The sequence below is a fragment of the Choloepus didactylus genome, chromosome 3 (genome assembly GCF_015220235.1).
Source record: "Choloepus didactylus isolate mChoDid1 chromosome 3, mChoDid1.pri, whole genome shotgun sequence".
Taxonomy (NCBI): Eukaryota; Metazoa; Chordata; class Mammalia; order Pilosa; family Megalonychidae; genus Choloepus; species Choloepus didactylus.
In genome coordinates, this window is record NC_051309.1 from 159,503,725 (window position 1) to 159,523,690 (window position 19,966).

General features: G+C 36.5%; 1 protein-coding gene across 4 annotated transcripts in view; it reads right to left on the reverse strand.

The window, feature by feature from the left end:
- Positions 1–1,595: 1,595 nt before the first annotated feature.
- Positions 1,596–19,966, reverse strand: part of TTC29 (tetratricopeptide repeat domain 29) — a 323,750-nt gene continuing 305,379 nt past the window's right edge. For all 4 annotated transcript variants that reach the window (XM_037830766.1, XM_037830769.1, XM_037830768.1 and 1 more), the window contains 2 exons: positions 3,549–3,618; positions 1,596–3,245 (listed from right to left, as the gene is read on the reverse strand). In XM_037830766.1, the coding sequence (XP_037686694.1) occupies positions 3,215–3,245; positions 3,549–3,618 (101 nt within the window). In that variant the 3' untranslated portion in view covers positions 1,596–3,214. The remainder of the gene's footprint in view (positions 3,246–3,548; positions 3,619–19,966) is intronic.

Here is a 19,966-nt window from a genome sequence, read left to right on the forward strand (position 1 = left end):
TGTTTATTTCCTGATATGAATTCCTAGAAATAACACTGCAGGTTCAAAGAGTTTTTAAAGGCTTTTGGTACATACTGCCAAATGGCTCTCAGAATTTTTACAGGTCATATTTCCACCCACTTATTTTGCTCACCATTTTAACCCTGGTTATTCTTTTTCATAATTTTATTGCTGATAAAATAAGCAAAATATTAATATTACATTTGTTTTAGTTTCCTAGGCTGCTCAAAGCAGATAACATAAAATGGTTGGCTTTAAACAATGGGAATTTATTAGCTTACAGTTTGAGGTTATGAGACTGTTCAAATTAAGTCATCATCAAGGCAATGCTTTCTTCCTGAAGGCCGACTGCCAGCGATCCTGGGCTCTCCCTTCTCTTTCAGGTTCTGCTGATTTCAGCTTTTTGCCCCTATGGCTTTTCTCTCTCTTTCTGGTGGATCTATCAAGACCCACCCAGCACCACACCTTAACTGAAGAAACCTCATCAAAAGGCACTACTTAAATAGGTTCATACCCACAGGAATGGATTAGCTTTAAGAACATGATTTTCTGGGGCACATACAGTTCCGAAACACCACAGCATTGTTGTTTTAATTTGCATTTCTTTGACCACTCGTGGATGTACATTTTTAAAAGCTTAGGAATTATAAGTAGTGAAAAAGCTTTGGTGAAGTATCTGTTTGAATCTTTTGTGCAATTCTTAAATTGCATTCATTGTCTTATTACTGAGTTGTAAAAGGTTTTTATATATTCTGGACACAAGTCCCTTATCAGATAAGTATTTTGTCAATATTTTTTTTTTGCCAGCCTGTGACTTTGCATTTTCCTGGTACTGTCTTTAGAAGAGCAGACATTTTAAATTTTGATGAAGTACACTTTATCAATTAATGTGTATTTTGTGTCTTAAGAAATCTTTTGTCTAATCTTCTGTGTTTTCTTTTAGAAGTTTTATACTTTTAGCTCTTACATGTATGTCTATGACTAACACTTGCTTTTTACTTCATCAATATACCATAGACATCTTTCCATGTCAGTATATAAATATTTACCTTACTTTTCTTAATGGTTGTATATGACAGTAGTTTGGATGTGCCACAATTTATTACACCATTCCCATGTTAATGAGTGTTTAAGATGTTTCCAGTTTTCAGTATGACAGATAATACTGTGACAAGCATTCTTATATATAAATATTTATGCACTTGTCTAAATAGTTTTGAAGGAAATATTTCTCGAAGTAGAAATCTTGGCTCAAAGGACATTTACTTCTAACATTTTGACCCCACAAAAGTCTCTGTTTCCACTCTTATTAGTGTAGTAGTGCATGAGAGTGTACTTCATCCTAAACCCTAGCCACACTAGATATTTTCAGTCTTTAAAATTTTTTTCAATTTGATTTTTGGAAAATGATATTTTGTTGGTTGTGTTTGTTTTTCCCCGATCCTTAGACAACTTGGCTATGTTTTAATATATGTATTAATCATTTGTAGTCTTTCACCTTTTCCTATTAGGTTGTCTTTCTCTTTTTCTTCTTCCCTTTCTCCCCTCCTTCTTGTCTCTTCTACTTTATTAATTTTTTTCAAAGTCTTTGCATATTGTGGGCATTATCTTTTTTTTTTTTTTTTTCCATTGGAAATTCTTCTCCTTTCCTGTTGTTGGTCTTTTAACTTTGTTTAATGACATTTTCACTTTATGGATCTTTTAAAGTGAAGTTACATATATTGCAGGGTTGTTTTTTCTGCACTTGACATTTATTTCTTTCTTAGGAAGGCATTCTCCAACCCAACTTTATCAAAACATATCCCTCTCTTTTATTCTGGTACATTTATGGTACATTCTTATTTGATGGTGTGACATAGGGAAAAGATTATATAGTTCCCATAGAGATAACCAATTGTTTCAACATATTCATTATATAGTTCATCTTTTCCCCTCTGATTTGAAATTCCACCTTTATCATCTGGTCTGTTTCAAATGCTATTTTCAGTTACATTGATCAGTTTATCTGTTCCTGGGCAACATTAGTCTTTTAAATGACTGATCCTAGCTAAACAAAGAAATCTCTGGCAAAAGAAAACCTGGTGATCACTACAGGACATCTATTTTCAGACACTTGCCCTAACTACCTTAATTCTCTGTCTCAATATTTTGTAACCTAAAGGAAGAGAACTGGGGTTGCTCTAAGACATAAATGCACTTTGATTCTAATTTTAGGACAAAGAAACCAATGGAAGTCTGTGGGTATTGCAAAAAATCACTCAGGAATCAACGATGTTGTGGAAATTGCTTCTACTGACTCAATGAACAACATAGGAAATCCTTTTTTTTCATATGGATCATCCACAGTTTTTGGTATTTGCATTGAATCATGTCTTCTCCTTGGTCAGAATGCTGATGCTTCACTATTCAATGGAAAGCAAAATTATTCCACACATTGCAGTATTCCAGGGTTATTCTCTACCCTTCAATCGTGGAGCATTCAAAGAAACCAAAATTAAAGTGTCTACTGACCAAGGTTAAATGAGAGTAAAAGTCTTTATTGTTGGTAAAGTACATCCATCACGAATTCCCTTCGATCTGGAGATCTTCAGAAATTATGCTTATAATCACTTTAGCTGCATTCTCTCATTTTGCAAAATTTATCAGGAGAGGGTCTGAAGGCTGAAGGATTTTTTGCCAAATCTTTTATTGACATGGGTAAATGAGATTACCTACGTTCAGCCAAAATTATCACAAAATATAATTTGCACATGTAAAATGAACTGTTTTGAACAGTACTTATCAATATGGTAGTTTTTATTGCTTATGATCCATTTATATATTCTGAAAAGTTTCCCTGGAATTTTAGTAAATATAATCCTTCATTTATTCATTATAGAAGATGCCCTTAAGTTTATAATTACTGTCTCATTAGAAACAATTTTTTATTCTATTATATCTATTATATAGTGGAAGAGAGGGAAAATGTTGCAGTTTATTTTATGGATAATTGTTGATATCTCTAAGCATTTGGGAGATATCCATTTTTGTGGATTTAGAAGTTTTAAACTCTATTTGTAGTAATGCATTGCAATACAAAATCCAATGTAAACATAATCACAGTCAGTTTTATTATAACTCTACACTATTTGTAACATATTCCTATTAACACATATCAAAGTCTAACGTGATATGATGATTTTCCTCTTGCTTTGCTGTTGTGTCAAAAGCTGCTTTAAGCATCAGAATTTTGATTATTCACAGATCTGAAATGAAAGAAATTATAAAATTAGGTTTTATATTGGGCTAGAAAATAAAAAGAAAACACTTGCTTTGAAAGCTACTACTTTGCTTTCTGTAATTTTCAGACATAGCTTAAAAGGTTAAAAATTCTTAACCTTATATATTTAAAAGTAAATGTGAGATTTAAAAGAAAAAAGCAGTATTTCAGCATTAGCTTATCAAGAGCTAGAGGAAACTACTATCCTGGTATTTGGAAAATGAGATTATTCTTAATATCATGCCCAAAGTGGGTACATAACAGATGCTTTTTGCTGGAATCATCTTACCCCCTTAGTTCTTTTTCTGAATGTTCTGAGTGCTGAGATAAACTTTCCATTGTGGATCTTCTAGACTCTCCTATTAACAAAGAAAAAATATGTATAAATTTAATGGTTTACCAGGAATATAACTTAACAGTTATTTTGAGCTTGAACCTGGAAATATCTTTTCAGGGATGTCTACTCTTACATCTGTGCCACTGTGGCAGATTGTATTGTCCAAGGATGGTCACAGTGATGGTTAATTTCATGTGTCAATGTGGCTAGGTTATGGGGTCCAGTTGTTTTGGTCAAGCAAACACTGGCCTGATTGTTACTGTGAGGATATTTCATGGATTTAAATGATTGGTCAGTAGATTACATCTGTGGCTGATTATGCCCTGCCTGAATTTTTGACTCACAGAATTCTTGAGATATAATAAAATGGCAACTGAACAGGCCACTTTTTGGGGGTAAGATGACTTATTAAAACAATAATCAGAAGGAAAATTAATTTATACAGCAATATAAAGTTTTCAAATAATGAAATAAAATATGGAAATATATACATACAAATAGAAATGTTAATTTGCTAACTTTCATAGCTGCCCATCTACTGTTGACTTGAATCCACTAGGACTAATTTAATAAGATGCTCACTATCCCTGATTATGACAGGCTCCAGTCTCCAGGTGCCCTCTCATTCCCTGTATTCTATTTTTCATAAGATTTTGTATATCTCTGTTCTGTCCCATCTCCCACCCCACTGCAACTACTTAAACCTTTCCACTGCACTCTTTGGGATTTTTGGACCATTATTTGCAAAATACCCTATATATCCTCACCCTATTTTCTGAAAAATTTCCTTTACTTTCTTGCTCTAACAGAAACTTGGTTCTTCTCTGAGTTCACTGCCAGCCAAGATGCTTTTTTTGTTTGTATTTTCTCACAGTATTCTTGCTGCTGGACCTGGCGATAGATAGGCGCCCTCCTTGTTCTTTATTGTGTTTTCAGGCCATTCACCCTCTCGCTTCATTCTCTTCCTAAAACTCATGTCATCGCATTATACTATCAACAGTTCATCACTTGGCTATCTACTTCCATCTGGAATCATTACCAGTTGATTTTATCATTGGCTCATTGCCACTCTACTACTACCACTTTCTTAATTTAGCAATTTTAATTTACATATGGAAGATTCTCCCACCCTTGAGCTACTGGCTTCTGTGTTCTTGACCTTCACCCTACCTCAGCTGTGAATTCCCATGGTCATACTTAGATCTTGTCATTATGAGCCCCCATCAATCTCAGTTTCTTGCATTCCACTACCTGACTGCCACCTTTTATCTTTCCAGACCACTTTCTAGTGCCCCAAACCTCAAAATGCCTTCAGCCCCATTGAGACCTCCAATTCTACCACCTTTTCATTGATCCTCCCCCATCTTGGTGTCTTCTCTCCCCTTCCTTATGTAATTTAAATTCCATGGTCACAACTTGCATTTACCCTACCCTCTTACCTTTTTCCCATATAATCCTGTGCAATTGAAAAAACTATAACCCTAGATAAATCTAACACTCTTTCTATCCCTCTCCTTCACTGTATAACTAAATGTGGCTGGGGAAAGTAGGTTGACAGTTCTCACTTTAAATTCATGGCCACAAACATTTCGTGGACCCTTATTGCTTCCAGGAAATCCAATGAAAGCTTCCTAGCCCTTTCATTTTTCCATTCTCCCACATGAATAACTATTTAACTCTCTCTTCTACTTTCTCAAACCTCAACCTTCCACCTACATCATCACTTTCAGTTGATGATTTTCCGGTTTCATATTGGATATAAAATCCAGCAGGCAATAACTTCCACAGGCTCTGTTGCAAGATTTGTCTACCTATATGCTCCTGTGCCTGGATACTCTCTTCCCTCCTGTTATTATGGAAGAACTATGCTCCCATCTAAGGCCGTCCCCTCCACTTCTTTACCAGATCTCATCACCTCTTTCCTACACAAGACACAGGTCCAGTAATACTTGTTGCCTCCCTATTCATCAGTTCATTTTTTTCCCCCTCTACTAGATCTTCTCCATCAGTAGAGGGGAGATATAAATATTTAGTTGAAGCCACATAACTTCTCACCAGTGAATTAGACAGAAATGGTATATACTGTACTGCTTCTGGATCCTGAGTATTAAGACATTGAACAGTCACTCCTCCATGAACTTTCTTTTTTCCTCAAGCTTGAACATGACAAGTACCTTATGAGTCATATTCTACCATGCAGACAATGAACCACCCTAGTGGTTCTCAAACAGGGGTGATTATGCTCCTCAGGGGACATTTGGAAATGTCTAGAGACTTTTTCGTTGTTAGAACCTGGATGTGTGGGAGGGATGCTACTGGTATTTAGTGGGTAGAGGCCAGGGATGCTGCTAAACATCTTAAAATGCACAAAACAGTCCCTGACCGCTTCCCCATCCCCCAAAATGTCAATAGTATGGAGATTGAGAAAACCTGTCCTAGGGGACAATGGAGCAACAAATGGAAGGGCATGCTTTCCTGAATGCCTGTGGGGCCATCCCATAAATGTAGACTGACCACTTCAGGATTAAGAGAGAAACAACTTCTATATTCTTTGACTATAGTACTTTGGGGGCTCTATCTTAATATGTTCTATCATTGTTTTAGCAAGAGAATTACCTTGAACTTCTCAGTTTAATACTTTTCATTGAACCAGAATGAATAGAGCTATCCTAAGATCCAAATGCTTGTTATATTATTAAATGTCTTGAATTCTGCATTCCCTTGGACATGGCAGGATTTAACAGTATCTCTTAAACTGCAGAAATCTTTTCTAGATTCTCCAGTTTGAGATTTGCCTGGCTGTTCTTAAAGAATTGTTTAAGATTCATTACATGAATTCTGAGAAAAGGTAATTTTTATTATCAGATATTTCCCATATGCATTCTCTGAGAAGATTGCTATATCTGCATAATGTAGAATACAACCTTTTTTTACTCAACATGGGCCATAATTGCTAATGTAAATCAAAGACATTCACATTCTTTCTGGGCTAGGAAACCTTAGTAATGGTCAATTTACATAAAGGAACATTTAAACTCAACATTCAGATGTTCTGATAATTTCTGTTCATTTGCAGAAAAGTGAAAACCACAGAGTTGTTGACTCTTGCTGCCTATGTTGCAAAAACACACATTTTGATTCTTTTTGCTAAATTTATTATTAGAGAAGTTATAGGTTTATAGAAAAAAGTCATGCATAAAATACGGAATTCTTGTATACTACCCTATTATTAACATCTTGCATTAGTGTAGTATGTTTGTTATGATTCATGAAAGAACATTTTTATAATTGTAGCCCATCATTTACAATAGGATTCACTGTAATGTGCAGTCCTACATTTGTGTAAAAATTTCTATTCTAGTAACATATATGCAACCTAAAAATTTCCCTTTTAATCACATTTAAGTCTATAATTCAGTGCTGTTAATTATGTTCACAATGTTGTGCTACCATCACAACCATCCATTGGTAACAAAACTTTATGATCAATACAAATAGAAATGCTGTACAATTTAAGCTCTCTTTTGGTTACTACTTGCATAGTATACTTTTCCCCTCCTTTCATTTTCAACCTATTTATGTCTTTAAATTTAGGGTGCATCTCTTGTAAGCCGCATGTAGTTGGGTCGTGCTATTTTATCTATTCTGTAAATCTCTGCCTTTTGACTGGATAGTTAGTGGATTTACATTTAAAGTAACTATTTATAATACAAGGCGCCTTCTGCCATTTGCTATTTAGTCTTTATCATACTTGAAATGTAATTGCATTTTAGCACCTGCAAGAAGTAAGAAGTGGAGTTACATAACAAATAATACAATAATACTGACATTTATAATTACCCATATGGTTACTTTTACTGAAGGTTTTTATTTCATTTTGCTGCTTTGGTCCACTGCCTAGTATCCTTTCCTTTCAGTCTGAAGAATTTCCTTTAGCATTGCTTACAGAGGAGTTCTAGTGTAATGAATTCCCTCATCTTTTATTTATCTGGGAATGCCTTAATCTCTTCCTCATTTTTAAAAGAAAGGTTTGCTGGATATAAAATTCTTGGTTGACAATTTGTTTTCTTTCCGTATTTTAAATATTTCTTTTTTACCACTGAATTCTCACCTCCATGGTTTCTGATGTGAAATTGGCCTTTAATATTATTGAGATTCCCTTGTACCTAACAGGTTTCTTTTCTGTTGCAGCTTTCAGAATTCTGTCTCTGAACTTGGTATTGGGCAATTTGATTACCATGTGTCTGGGTACAGTTTCTTTGAGTTTATCCTGTTTGGGTTCATTGGGATTATTGAATGTTCATATTCACATCTTTTGTTAAATTTGGGAAGATTTTTTGCCATAATTTCTTTGAATATTCCTTCTACGCTTTCTCTCTTTTTTCTCTTTCTGGGACTCCCATAATGCATATATTGGAATGCTTGGTGGTGCCTCACAAGTCTCCAAAGCTCTGCTCATTCTCTTTTATTCTTTTTTCTTTCTCCTCTTCAGTCTGAATCATTTCAGTTGTTTTGTCTTCAAGGTCTCTGAATCTTTCTTCTGTCACCTCCAATCTGCTTTGAAACATGTAGGGAATTTTTCATTTCACTTATTGTATTCTTTAACTGCAGTATTCCTCTGGAAAGATTCCCATATTTTTCATTGTTTTCCTCATATCCTTTAGTTCTTTTTTATATTTTCTTTTTATCTCCTTGAGCATATTGAGGCTCATATTTCTAAAGTCTCTGTCCTGTAAGTTCAAAGTCTGGTCCTCTTTGTTGATCGTTTCTGGATTTTTATCTTTCTCCTTTGGATGGGCTATCATTTCCTGTTTCTTTGTCTTGTAATCTTTTGTTGCACACTGTAAATTTTAATATTTTAAAGTATTAACTCTGGGATTTAGTCCTGGAACTGTCCCTTAAATTTGTATCCAGATATGAGAGAGATTTTCTTGAATGGCAGGAACTAATCAAATTCAACAAACCAAAGCCCCAAACACCTTTCACTGCCTGCAAATTGGCTCTGTTTTGGCTGGTGGTCTCTTTCAGAGCTAAACCCTCCTGTCATGTAGATCAGCCTGAAGCAAGTGGGAAGTGTAGGGTCCTCTCTGTCTTATCTAAGCCTTCCTGGAGCCAGAACTCTGTAGCCAGCTTCTTTTTCTGGGCTTTGCTTGCTAGAGAATTTAGGAATTCTACATTTACAGTTTAGAGGATTTTCACTGAAAGCTCCAGCTACTCCATTTTAAGGACCTCCTCCACTTCCTGGGTACTCTCTTGAGTTACTTAAGGCAGTAGTCTTTTGTTCCAGGTGCTTCAATTTAAATGTTTCTCACAGTGGCCCAGCTGTCTGCAAGCAGGTGCTCTCTGTCCTCCAGACCAACTCTGGGAGGGTGAACCAAGAGACATTCTGGCTCAGTCTCTCACACTTCCACCCAATATATTGGTGCTGACATACATGCTCCCTAGTATTCACACAGGGACCATTCTGCTCCCTCTGGAACAGGGCCAGGGATCCAAAATGGAAGTGCAAGGTGGCTCCACCCTGTATTGTACAGGGGATGGGTGAGGAGCCAGCAAGAGTACCAGGAGCTTCTTTTATGTCTTCTGAAGCTGCATTTTCTTAATTCAGAACTTGCTTGGTTCATGAAGCTCTTTAATTGTATTAACATAGCTTTGAGGAAAGTTACTCTCTTTAAGATTCTTCTGCTGCCTTTTCCAGAAGAGGGTCAGAACAATGGCTACCCTCAGAGTCACGTGATGTAGTGATCTGAAGTAGGTGATCAAAGGTAGAGATCTGGGATCAGACCATACACCCCCAGAGTTTGGAGGACTAATTCTTTATGTCCCACCCTTGTACTAGCAAGCTCCTCCAGGAGCCAGAGCTGCAGTCCCCACTGCTGCTGACCACGAGGCTGGGAGGAGTGGGATGGTAGTTGCTGCAGGGAGGATGAAACTCACTGGTCTTTATGACAATTTACGAGCCTCTTTCTCCTGCACCTCCTTGGATGCTGCACAGTGTTTACCCAGATTCTAGTGTTTCCTAGTGGCTCATTTGGCCAGTTCCTGCCATTTCAACAGTTGTTTTGGTGAGGGGCGTGATTCTTGGAGTGTCTTTTGCCATCACCTACTCACAATCCTCTTTCTCATGTTGATTCTTAACCAAGGTTTTGTGCTGAGTCTGACATAGGGTAAGATTTGAGTTGTTTGATCTGTTGGATTTTAAGGAAGCTAGAAGATTGGGACAAATATCACTCCAGCAAGACAGGTGAAAATCAAGAAAAAGTTGAGAGTGTTTTATTTCTTTTCATTTCAGTAGAACTAGGCACTTCTCCACAGCTAATAGTAAAGACTTTCCTATGGTAGAGTCCCTCAAGTGAACGATGAAAAGAGCTCATTTATACCACCACTTACCCTAAAGAGCAAACAGCATGTCAGCAAATGCTGAATAAACCCACCGTCCTATGCCTTTATTGGAAAATGATGGAATACGATTTTCATACAATACATTATTATATATAAATGAAATTTAAAAAATGTTATCTACAGAGAAGTATGGATTGAAACAGAGGAAGCACTACTTGCTAGTCTGGTGACTGGAAAGATGAGTGTATTTTTATAATTTTAGCATGCAAAACATTTTTAATGGCCTTATTCTAGAGAGGGGTAAACAATAACTCATGCATAAAGGTTGTGTCAGAGTTTATAGACTAGACCCTTGGTAATGGATTCAACCTTTCCACAACAAATCAAAAGTATTGTTGTATGCTCACATGAATATACAGTAGTCATTACCTTAAATTTAAAACTCACCACAAGCAGCTAACACACAGAGCAGGATATGAAGGCTGTATTGTATCAGTGCGGTCTGCAGAGAATTTCTTCATATGGTTTTTGCCTTGTTGAAATATTGTGTTGCAGTTCAAAGCTAAAGGGATTACTTTTGAATAGTCATCACAGAGGTTGATTACATTCGTATATCATATTTAGCTGGACCCTGCAGGCTATTATTCCATTAGCTGTGTTGGACCTGCCATTGTCAAAAGTTGATCACCTAATGTTAAAAGACTGTGCTTTTCGTTGACCTTATCAAAATGACCCAAAAGGTTTTGTTAAAAAATAAAACTCAGATTATGTTTTATGAAACTGATTAAAAGTAAATACTATGTTCAAAAATGCTCATATCTTATGGATCTTAACATTATGCCATTATTAATGGTAAAATTATATTTGGCTTTAGTATTTCAGTACATTTTACTTAAAGTCACAGATTCAATTATAGTAGAAATAGTCCTTCTCTCTTGAGGATGGTATAGAGTCTCAGGAACTGAATCCTGAAAAGAGAACAAAAGTTTCTCCCCATCCTCACCATGTATACCAATGATATAAAATTATCATCATGGAAGTAAGCCTAATATATCAATGTTAGTACAATAGTACATCTACACCAGCTTAATTGCAATGTGGTTTTATATTGTATGGTTTTTCTATATTGTGAGAACACAGGAAATATGTATATAAATGAAAAATTTGTCATTCATGATTGATAATCAGAAAATTACTTCTAAATAAATAAAAATAAATAAATTTAACTGTTTATTCTTTAGTTGATGACTGTGTAATTCCACTCATTTAATCACAATAGTGAAATAATTTTAAATCAATGAGTTAAAATATGTTTTTATAACCCCCGAATCCCATTACCAATATAAGGTATGTTTAGATAAGCTTTACTTTTAATCTATTGTATTATGAGTTGGCCACAAATAAGTAACCAATTGAAGGTATATCTTTGAAGAAGATATTTACAAATATGACTTTATTATTTAAAATAATTCTATTTAAAATTTTCATTAGAATCACATTACAAAAGCTGTCCTTTGGGAACAAAGATGATTTTAAAGCTTTCAGTTGAACCGTTAGTCTGTGACTATGTGCCCAGAAGGGGTGATGGGTTGGCATGGACTCGTGTGCTCGTTGGCATGCTTGCCCTTGGAACCGATGCTGTGTAAAACGGCCAGTCAGGGATGCAGCCTGTGATCCTGGAATACAGCCAGACACTGACTTTTGGCCTCATTATCACTTTTCTCTAGTCAACTGAACTTTCCAGCAAGAGGAAGTTTCTTAATATTTTTTGTACTTGATTGTCTCTTACCCATCCTGCTTGATAGCTCAGAATAGAGGAGGAGTGTGTATCAGTCAGGAGAGAACAGATGGCTCATTCAACTGGGATTTTGAAGAGATTTTAATGAAAGGTCTATTAAGAGATGAGGGTAGGGCTAAGAAACCAACCAGGAATGTTGAGGCACCCAGGGACCAACAGTAGAGAGATGCTATGCCTTTATCATCCCTTGGGCTGCAGGGTAAGGGGAGAGAATGGTGCTAGTGGACCCTGAATGAGAGATGGAGATTTAGAAAGGGAGTTACCCAATAGACTCTAGAAGCTGCAGTTTTAGGGTCACAGCTGTGTCAGAACCGAGCTGAATTCTGAACTTCTTAAATTCTGAACTCTGTCTGGTGATTCCCTTAGGCTAAACCCAATCCAAGAAGCCAGAGGGCAAGTGAACCTGTGTTATTCAGTCTAGTCAGTCTTCTGGGACACAGCAGAGATAATGGGAGAATGTATCTTGGGGGCTGTGTGTACAGCAAACAGCAGATAATAATCACATAGCACACATGTCATCTTTCAGCAAAAATTCAGTCATGTGAAGCGTGGTTTAAGCATCAACATATTTGATGTTGGCACATAATTTGGTGCTTCATTTCTCATTCCTTTTCTTTTTCCCACTCTCTTTCCCCTTCATTTCCTTTTAAAAACATATTGGTTTGTCATTTATGGTACTTCAAATCCTGCAAGTCTGTAAAAATTTTATGAACCAAAGCCTGATATTGTAGAGTTAACCTCACTTTACCAAAAAATATGTGAATGTTCTTAGCAATATATTCCTGCTATTTGTTGTTAACAAATAAAAAAATTAATCTGTTCTCTCTATGTTTTGAAGTAGAAATCATGACCTGGTAATTCTGTATCTGATGATAATAGTCAAGATATCTGTAAACTTTTAAGGCAGGAAGCATCTTTTAGATTTGGGTAGACCCTTAACTTTGTCTAAGACTGAAATGTGTTCTTTCAGATTATAAGTTCTGGCATGTAGCAATTCCCTTTACAAGGACTTTTGTTGATAAAATTTGCATGAGGTCCAGAAATATATTGTAATTTAAAATTATAGATTTTTGTCTTCTTAAGCACTATTTTTTAAAATAGAAGGAATGGAAAAATTCCTGGGTAAAGCATAGATAATATCATAGTGACACTTAGAATTATAATAAATTTCTTCTTCTGTGTGGCTAAACTTTTAATGAGAGTACCAGATTTAGGCCTATTAATCTTTTCATACACTAAGATAAATAAATGCAGTGTGGATGCCTTCATATAATTCTATTTATTTCTCCTTTAGTTACTAAATTGCAACTACTCCATTTTTCCAGCCAAGATAGAATTACATAAATCAGACTACACACTTGCCTGAAACACCTCCCCCCACCAAAAAAATCCTCAACTGAATGAAATATAAGAAACAATAATTTTAAAGACACTGGACATCAGCAACAAAGGTCAGTGATTGCAGAGCAACAGGAAGCAAATTAGATGAGCTCTATGATTGTCCCAGCTTACTGTCTCAAGTGGGTTTCCAGACCATGGCTCAGAGAGGGGAAACTGAAGTGAAGCCCAGAAGACAACCTGAGTTGAGGAGATGGAGCTGAGAGTCTAGGGAGAATAAGGCAACTTGAGTTTGCAACTAGTGTGCCAGAGAGAAGAATGCTGCACAGAGAGAGAACTCTAGAACTCGCCCTTGAGTATTCAGTAGTGTATGGATTCAAAGCATGTTTGTGAGGAAACTACTTGAGGCTGGGGAAGGAACCACACAAATGGATGTGAATGAACAGCATACGGTGCCCACACACAGCTGGAAATAGTGCCTGTTTTCACCAGCCAGATGGGAAAAACTCCTTAATTCATAGGCTTTGGGTAGAGTACTCAGAAGATTCTTGCCTTGGAAATGGGTAATAATTATCCTTAGACTAAACCTGGATCTGGCTCTGCCTAACAGATCTTACAAGCGATACTGGAAAGGTTCAAACTGTTTCCAAGTAACTTAACTACATTTGAGAAAAAAGTTAAGAATACTTATGGGTACAAAATTATCCAACACCAAAAAAGTTAAAATTTACAGTGTCTGTCATCTAATAAAAAATTACAAGATGTACAGAAAAGCAAATGAAGTGAAAAACAAATCAATCACAACTGATCCAGAACTGACCCAGTTGTTAGAATTGGGAACAAAGACATTAAAACAGTTATTATAACTGTTTTCCAGCTGTTAAAAAAGTTAAGCAGAGAAATGGAAGATATAATAAAGACCCAAATCAAAATTTCAAGATCAAAACTACAATATCTGATATAATAAATACATTGGATGGAATTAACAAATGAAGAGAACATTGATGAACTTGAAGATAGTAGTAGAAACTATCCAAAATAAAGCAAAGAAGAAATAGAATGAAAAAGATGAACAGAGCATTAGAGAGCTGTGGAACAGTTTCAAGCAGCCTAATGTATATATTACTGAAGTTCTGGAAAGAAATGGGTGAAAAAACTACATCTGAAAAATATCCAGCATTGATGAAACCATAAACCCCAAATCCAAGAGCTCAACAAACCCCAGGCTCAAGAAACAAACTGCACCAAGGCACATCATAATCTTAAAAACAGCCCAAATAAAAAAAAAGACTTTATATATATAGGAATGAAGATAATGACAATAGCTTTCCCAACAATATATATGAGAAGATAGTGGAGCAACATCTTTAAAAACACTAAAAGAAAAAAAAACAAAAACAAAAACCTGTCATACTTGGAATTCCATACCCAGTGAAATATATTTAAAAACAAAGGCAAGGATAGAACCTAAGATGGCAGCTAGGGGAGACAGGGCAAGAAAACACCTCCATGAAAAATACTAGATAAAAGCCAGAAAGTGACCCAGAACACCATTTCCAGCTATGCACCAGCCAGACAAGGTCTGCTAAATCTACAGGGACCATGCATTTGGTGAAACCGGGAGTCTGCATTCTGAAATGAGTGAGTGAGCCAGCTGAAAGTCCTGCAGCCATGCTGTGGTGTGGGGAAACCATGGGCTGTTGTTTGGAGACAGACTAGATTTTAAAAAACAAAACAAAACAAAACAAATGGGAGCGGCTGTGGTTATGATGGTGAGAACCGTGCAGCGAAGCACGGCAGGAGCGGGCTGGGCCAACATCTTGGTGTCTGGTGTGGAAGACAGCCCGCTGCTGATTGTCCTGGGGTCAGAGGGGCAGAGGGCAGCCAAAAGGAGAAAGAAACCACGCCCCTGGCAGCCATTTCCCCGGCGGGCTAGAGACGTTCCTGCCTGGGCTGGAGCTATAGCCCAGAGCCCGGCCAAGGGTCCCAGTGTGACAGGGAGTACTTCCTGCAGCACTGCACACATGCCACAATATCAGCCGTGGACAGTGGCCTTTAGTGCACCCACAGCTAATTGTCCCAGAGCTGGGAAGGAGGAGCTGTACGAAAAGGGGGAAATTAATACACTCCATTCAACCATCTCTACAGCAGGCTGGGAATGCCCCTACATGGCTGGGTGGCCCAGGGCTTCCCTGAAGGGCTGGTGCACATTTGTGATGTGGCACAACCTTCCTTCAGCAGAGGTCCTGGAAGAGCATGGCTGAGAAGGGGGACCTTAAATCTCTGGGAACACTTGGGGAGGTTTGACTATCAAAGCTGCCCTGCCTCCCTAACCACCCAGACACACGCCTCACATTCAGAGCAGACAGCACCAACAACTCACCCAAACTTAGTGCACCAATTGAACCCCACAAGAATCAGATCCTCACACACCACAAAGACAAAGTTGGGGAGAACTGACTTGAGGGGAATAGGTGACTTGTGGATGCCATCTGCTGGTTAGTTAGAGGAAGTGTACGCCACCAAGCTGTAGATCTGACAAATTAGAGATTGGTATTTTTTATATCCAGAAAGAAACCTATCAAGTACAGCAAATGCCAAGAGGCCAAAAACAACAGAAAATATTAAAGTATATGATAAAACCAGACGATATGGTGAACCCAAACCCAAACAACCAAATCAAAAGATCAGAAGAGACACAGTACTTGGCACAATTAATCAAAGAACTAAAGACAAACAATGAGACCATGGCACAGGATATAAAGGACATCAAGAAGACCCTAGAAGAGCATGAAGAAGAAATTGCAAGAGTAAATAAAAAAATAGAAGATCTTATGGAAATAAAAGAAACTGTTGGCCAAATTAAAAAGACTCTGGATACTCATAATACAAGACTAGAGGAAGTTGAACAATGACTCAGCGTCCTCAAGGACCACAGAAAAGAAAATGAAAAAACAAAAGAAAGAATGGGGGAAAAATTGAAAAAATTGAAATGGATCTCAGGGATATGATAGATAAAATAAAATGTCCAAATATAAGACTCATTGATGTCCCAGAAGGGGAAGAGAAAGGTAAAAGTCTAGAAAGTGTATTCAAAGAAATTGATGGGGAGAACTTCCCAAACCTTCTACACAACATAAATACACAAAGCATAAATGCCCAGTGAACTCCAAATAGAATAAATCCAAATAAACCCACTCCAAGACATATTCTGACCAGACTGACAAATACTGAAGAGAAGGAGCAAGTTCTGAAAGCAGCAAAAGAAAAGCAATTCACCACATACAAAGGAAACAATGTAAGATTAAGCAGTGACTACTCAGTGGCCACCATGGAGGCAAGAAGGCAGTGGCATGACATATTTAAAATTCTGAGAGAGAAAAATTTCCAACCAAGAATACTTTATCCAGCAAAACTCTCCTTCAAATTTGAGGGAAAGCTTAAATTTTTCACAAACAAATGCTGAGAGATTTTGCTAATAAAAGACCTTCCCTACTTCAGATACTAAAGGGAGCCCTACTGACAGAGAAACAAAAGGAGAGAGAGATATAGAGAAATTTAACAGACAAATATAGAACATCACTCCCCAGATCACCAGGACACACATTCTTCTATAGTGATCACAGATCTTTCTCCAGAATAGACTATAGGTTGGGACATAAAACAAGCCTCAATAAATTAAAAAAAAAATTGAATTTATTCAAAGCACATTCTCTGACCACAATGGAATACAAATAGAAGTCAATAACCATAAGAGACTTAGAAAATTCACAAACAACTGGAGGGTAAAAATGAGGGGGAGATTAAAACATTCCTGGATAATCAAAAGCTGAGGGACTTCATCACCAGTAGATCAGTCCAATAAGAAATGCTAAAGGGAATTGAGTAGGCTGAAAGGAAGAAACACTAAACAATTGACTGAAACTGCATGAAGAAATAAAGATTTCCAGTAAAGATCACATGGTAAAGATAAATATCAATAGTACTGTATTTTTTTTTGTAACTCCACTATTTACTTCCTACAGGATATAAAATACATAAACTGTAATGACAAATCAGTGGTTTTGGACTCAGTGTAAAATATGTAATTTTTGACAAGAACTACATAAAGGTGGGGGAATGGAGGAGTACAGGAACATAGTTTACGTGTCCTATTGAAGTTAAGTTGGTATCAAAGAAAAACAAGATTGTTATACATTCAAGAGGTTAAATTTAAGCACCACGGTAAACACAAAGAAAGTGTCAGAGAATATGTCATACAGATGAATAGTAGAATATAGGGTTATGAGAAGTGGGGGAAGGGGCAATGGGGAGTTAAGAAATGAGTGTAGGGCTTCTGTTTGGGGTGAAGGGAAATTTCTAGTAATGGATGGTGGGAAGGTGATAGCATTGCAACATTCTAAATGTGATTAATCCCACTAATGGAATGCAAGGGAGGGGTTGGAATGGGAAGATTTAGGCTGTATATATGTTTCCACAATTGAAAAAAAAGAAAAAGAAAAAGACAGTCTAAATAGACAATGACAATTAAATGCCAAGGATGATGCTGGATGGGATCTGAGGATGGAGGAGATGAGGCTCAAAGGGACACAGTTGGGACATAGGAAAAAAAAAAAGGAAATATAGAATGTAAGCTTTGTATCAATGTTGAATTTCTTGAACTTCTTCGCTGCGCTTAATGGGATTGCATAAAAGAATGTTCTTGTTCATGGGAATTGTATATGTGAATTATATTGTTTGTTCAAGGATATGTGCAGCTTGCTCTCATATGTTCAGAAGACAGAGCAATAGATGATGGATGATAGATAAGGAGGCAGGGAGGGAGGGAGGGAAAGAAAGAAATGGTGGTGTGACTGGATGTCAAAGTTGGTGGATCGGGGTATCGGGGGAGGAGGGTCTGGGTATGCTGGAGTTCTGTGTATGGGTTTTGTATTGTTTTTGCAACTGTTCCTGTAAGTTTGAATTTATTTCAAAATAAAGTAAAAAAGAAAGAAGGCAAAATAATATTATTTTCAGAAAGAATTAATCAGCAGCAGACCTGCACTACAAGCAATGTTAAAAGAAGTCCTTCAGCAGAAGGAAATGATACCAGATGGAAATCTGGATTTACACAAATGAAGAAAGAATATAAGAAAGGGGAAGTAGGTGAATAATATAAAAGATTTTTAAATTATTTAAATCTCCTTAAATGATATTTGATTGCTTAAACAAAAATAATCATAGAGTGTGGGATTTATAATGTATTTAAAAGCTTGCTACTCAAAGTGTGGTTTCCAAAGGAACAGCATCAGCTTTACCTGGAGCTTCTTAGAAATGAAGAATCTCAAGCACCACTCCAGACCTGATAAATCAGAATCTGCATTTTAACAGGATCCCAATGTGATTCATTTGCATATTAAAGTTTGGGAATCACTGCCTTATTCTTATTTATACTTACAATTTAATGTAGGAGCAAAATCACATACTTGGTAAGAGAAGTAGTAGTAGCTGTTTGATGTTCTGTTGCAACACTCTCTTCATAAGTAAAGATGAGATAAATTTCCATGGATTAAGAACTTATTTTGTAGTAGGGAATATGCTAAGGACTTTATTTAAACCTTGCAATCACTCCATGCCCTGGGTATTATTATCCCAGTTTTATAGACAAGGAAACCAAAGATTGGAGAGATTAAGTTGCTCAGTAATACACAGCCAATAAGCAGCTCAGTGGAGATTCAAACCTAAGTTTGTCTGGATCCAAAGCCCATGCTCAAAATTTCTGTACCCATTTTCACTTCAAGGAATTCAGAAGAAGGAAGGTAAGGAACAAAATAGTCCCTTTGACAATGCACAATGCATTGTGTTAGCTTGGAGAAGCTTATTCTTTTTGGCTTTGTGGAGAATTGCACTGGCAAGCTTATTTAGTTCTTAATCATTGTTTGTCTATTTAATTTCTTCTCTTCTAGAGCCTGTTTCTAATGCAGCCATTAACAAAAAATAGCCACATCTGCCAAGGATATCCCTGAAGACCATGAGTCTGACATGTAGGCCATGATAACTGAGCTTGGACTGGTGAGAAACCTAATCCAGGGTTTCCATCATGTAAGTTGTTGCCTTTATTTCATTATACTTTGACTCAACCCCTAATGGATTCAGTTTCATAACGTCAGAAAAAGAGGAAAAGAAAGCAATTTATTCATGTTTTCACTGGAGCTCACCGCAGACATGAAATTTCTCTAAAAATGCAAATCATTTGGTATCACAGAAGTGAAACTGGGTAGCTAAAGCTCTTAGAGGAAAGCTCTTTCCCAGGGCTAATGTTTTTATGCCCAGTGATTGAATAAATCAATCCATTTATTACAACATTTTCACTTAGGTTTTTTTCCCTAGATGAATGCATCTAAGGGTATTAGAGGACTTTTCTTTATCACTAAGAAAATTGATTACACTTGTTAATTTTGCTTTTAATCCTAGATATATCAAAATAAATACCATAAACAAGTATAGAAGAAATCAATACAGATTTGTTCAATATCAGATTTATCAAAAGAGGATTTAGTTAGACTCCAAGATGTAAAATACCAATGTACAAACTAAGCCCTAACTTATATAATATGACTTTAGACGATCTCAGTATAAAGCTGAAAGCAGCTATTTCTGAAAACAGAAATGGTGCATTTTTGTTGCATTAAAGAAAAATCCCCAGAAGGACTACCCATCCAAGGTATTTAACGTGAACATTTGTTTTTAAAAGATTTCTTGTCTTTTTTCCAGCAATTATTGTTAATTCATGGGACACCATGTCACAGATTTTTTTTTATGTTACATAAAGCAAAAATTACACTTAACATGTGTAAGGTTGTTCATAAAAAATAGATAAAACAACACTCCTAAAAGCCAAGATATCATAAGG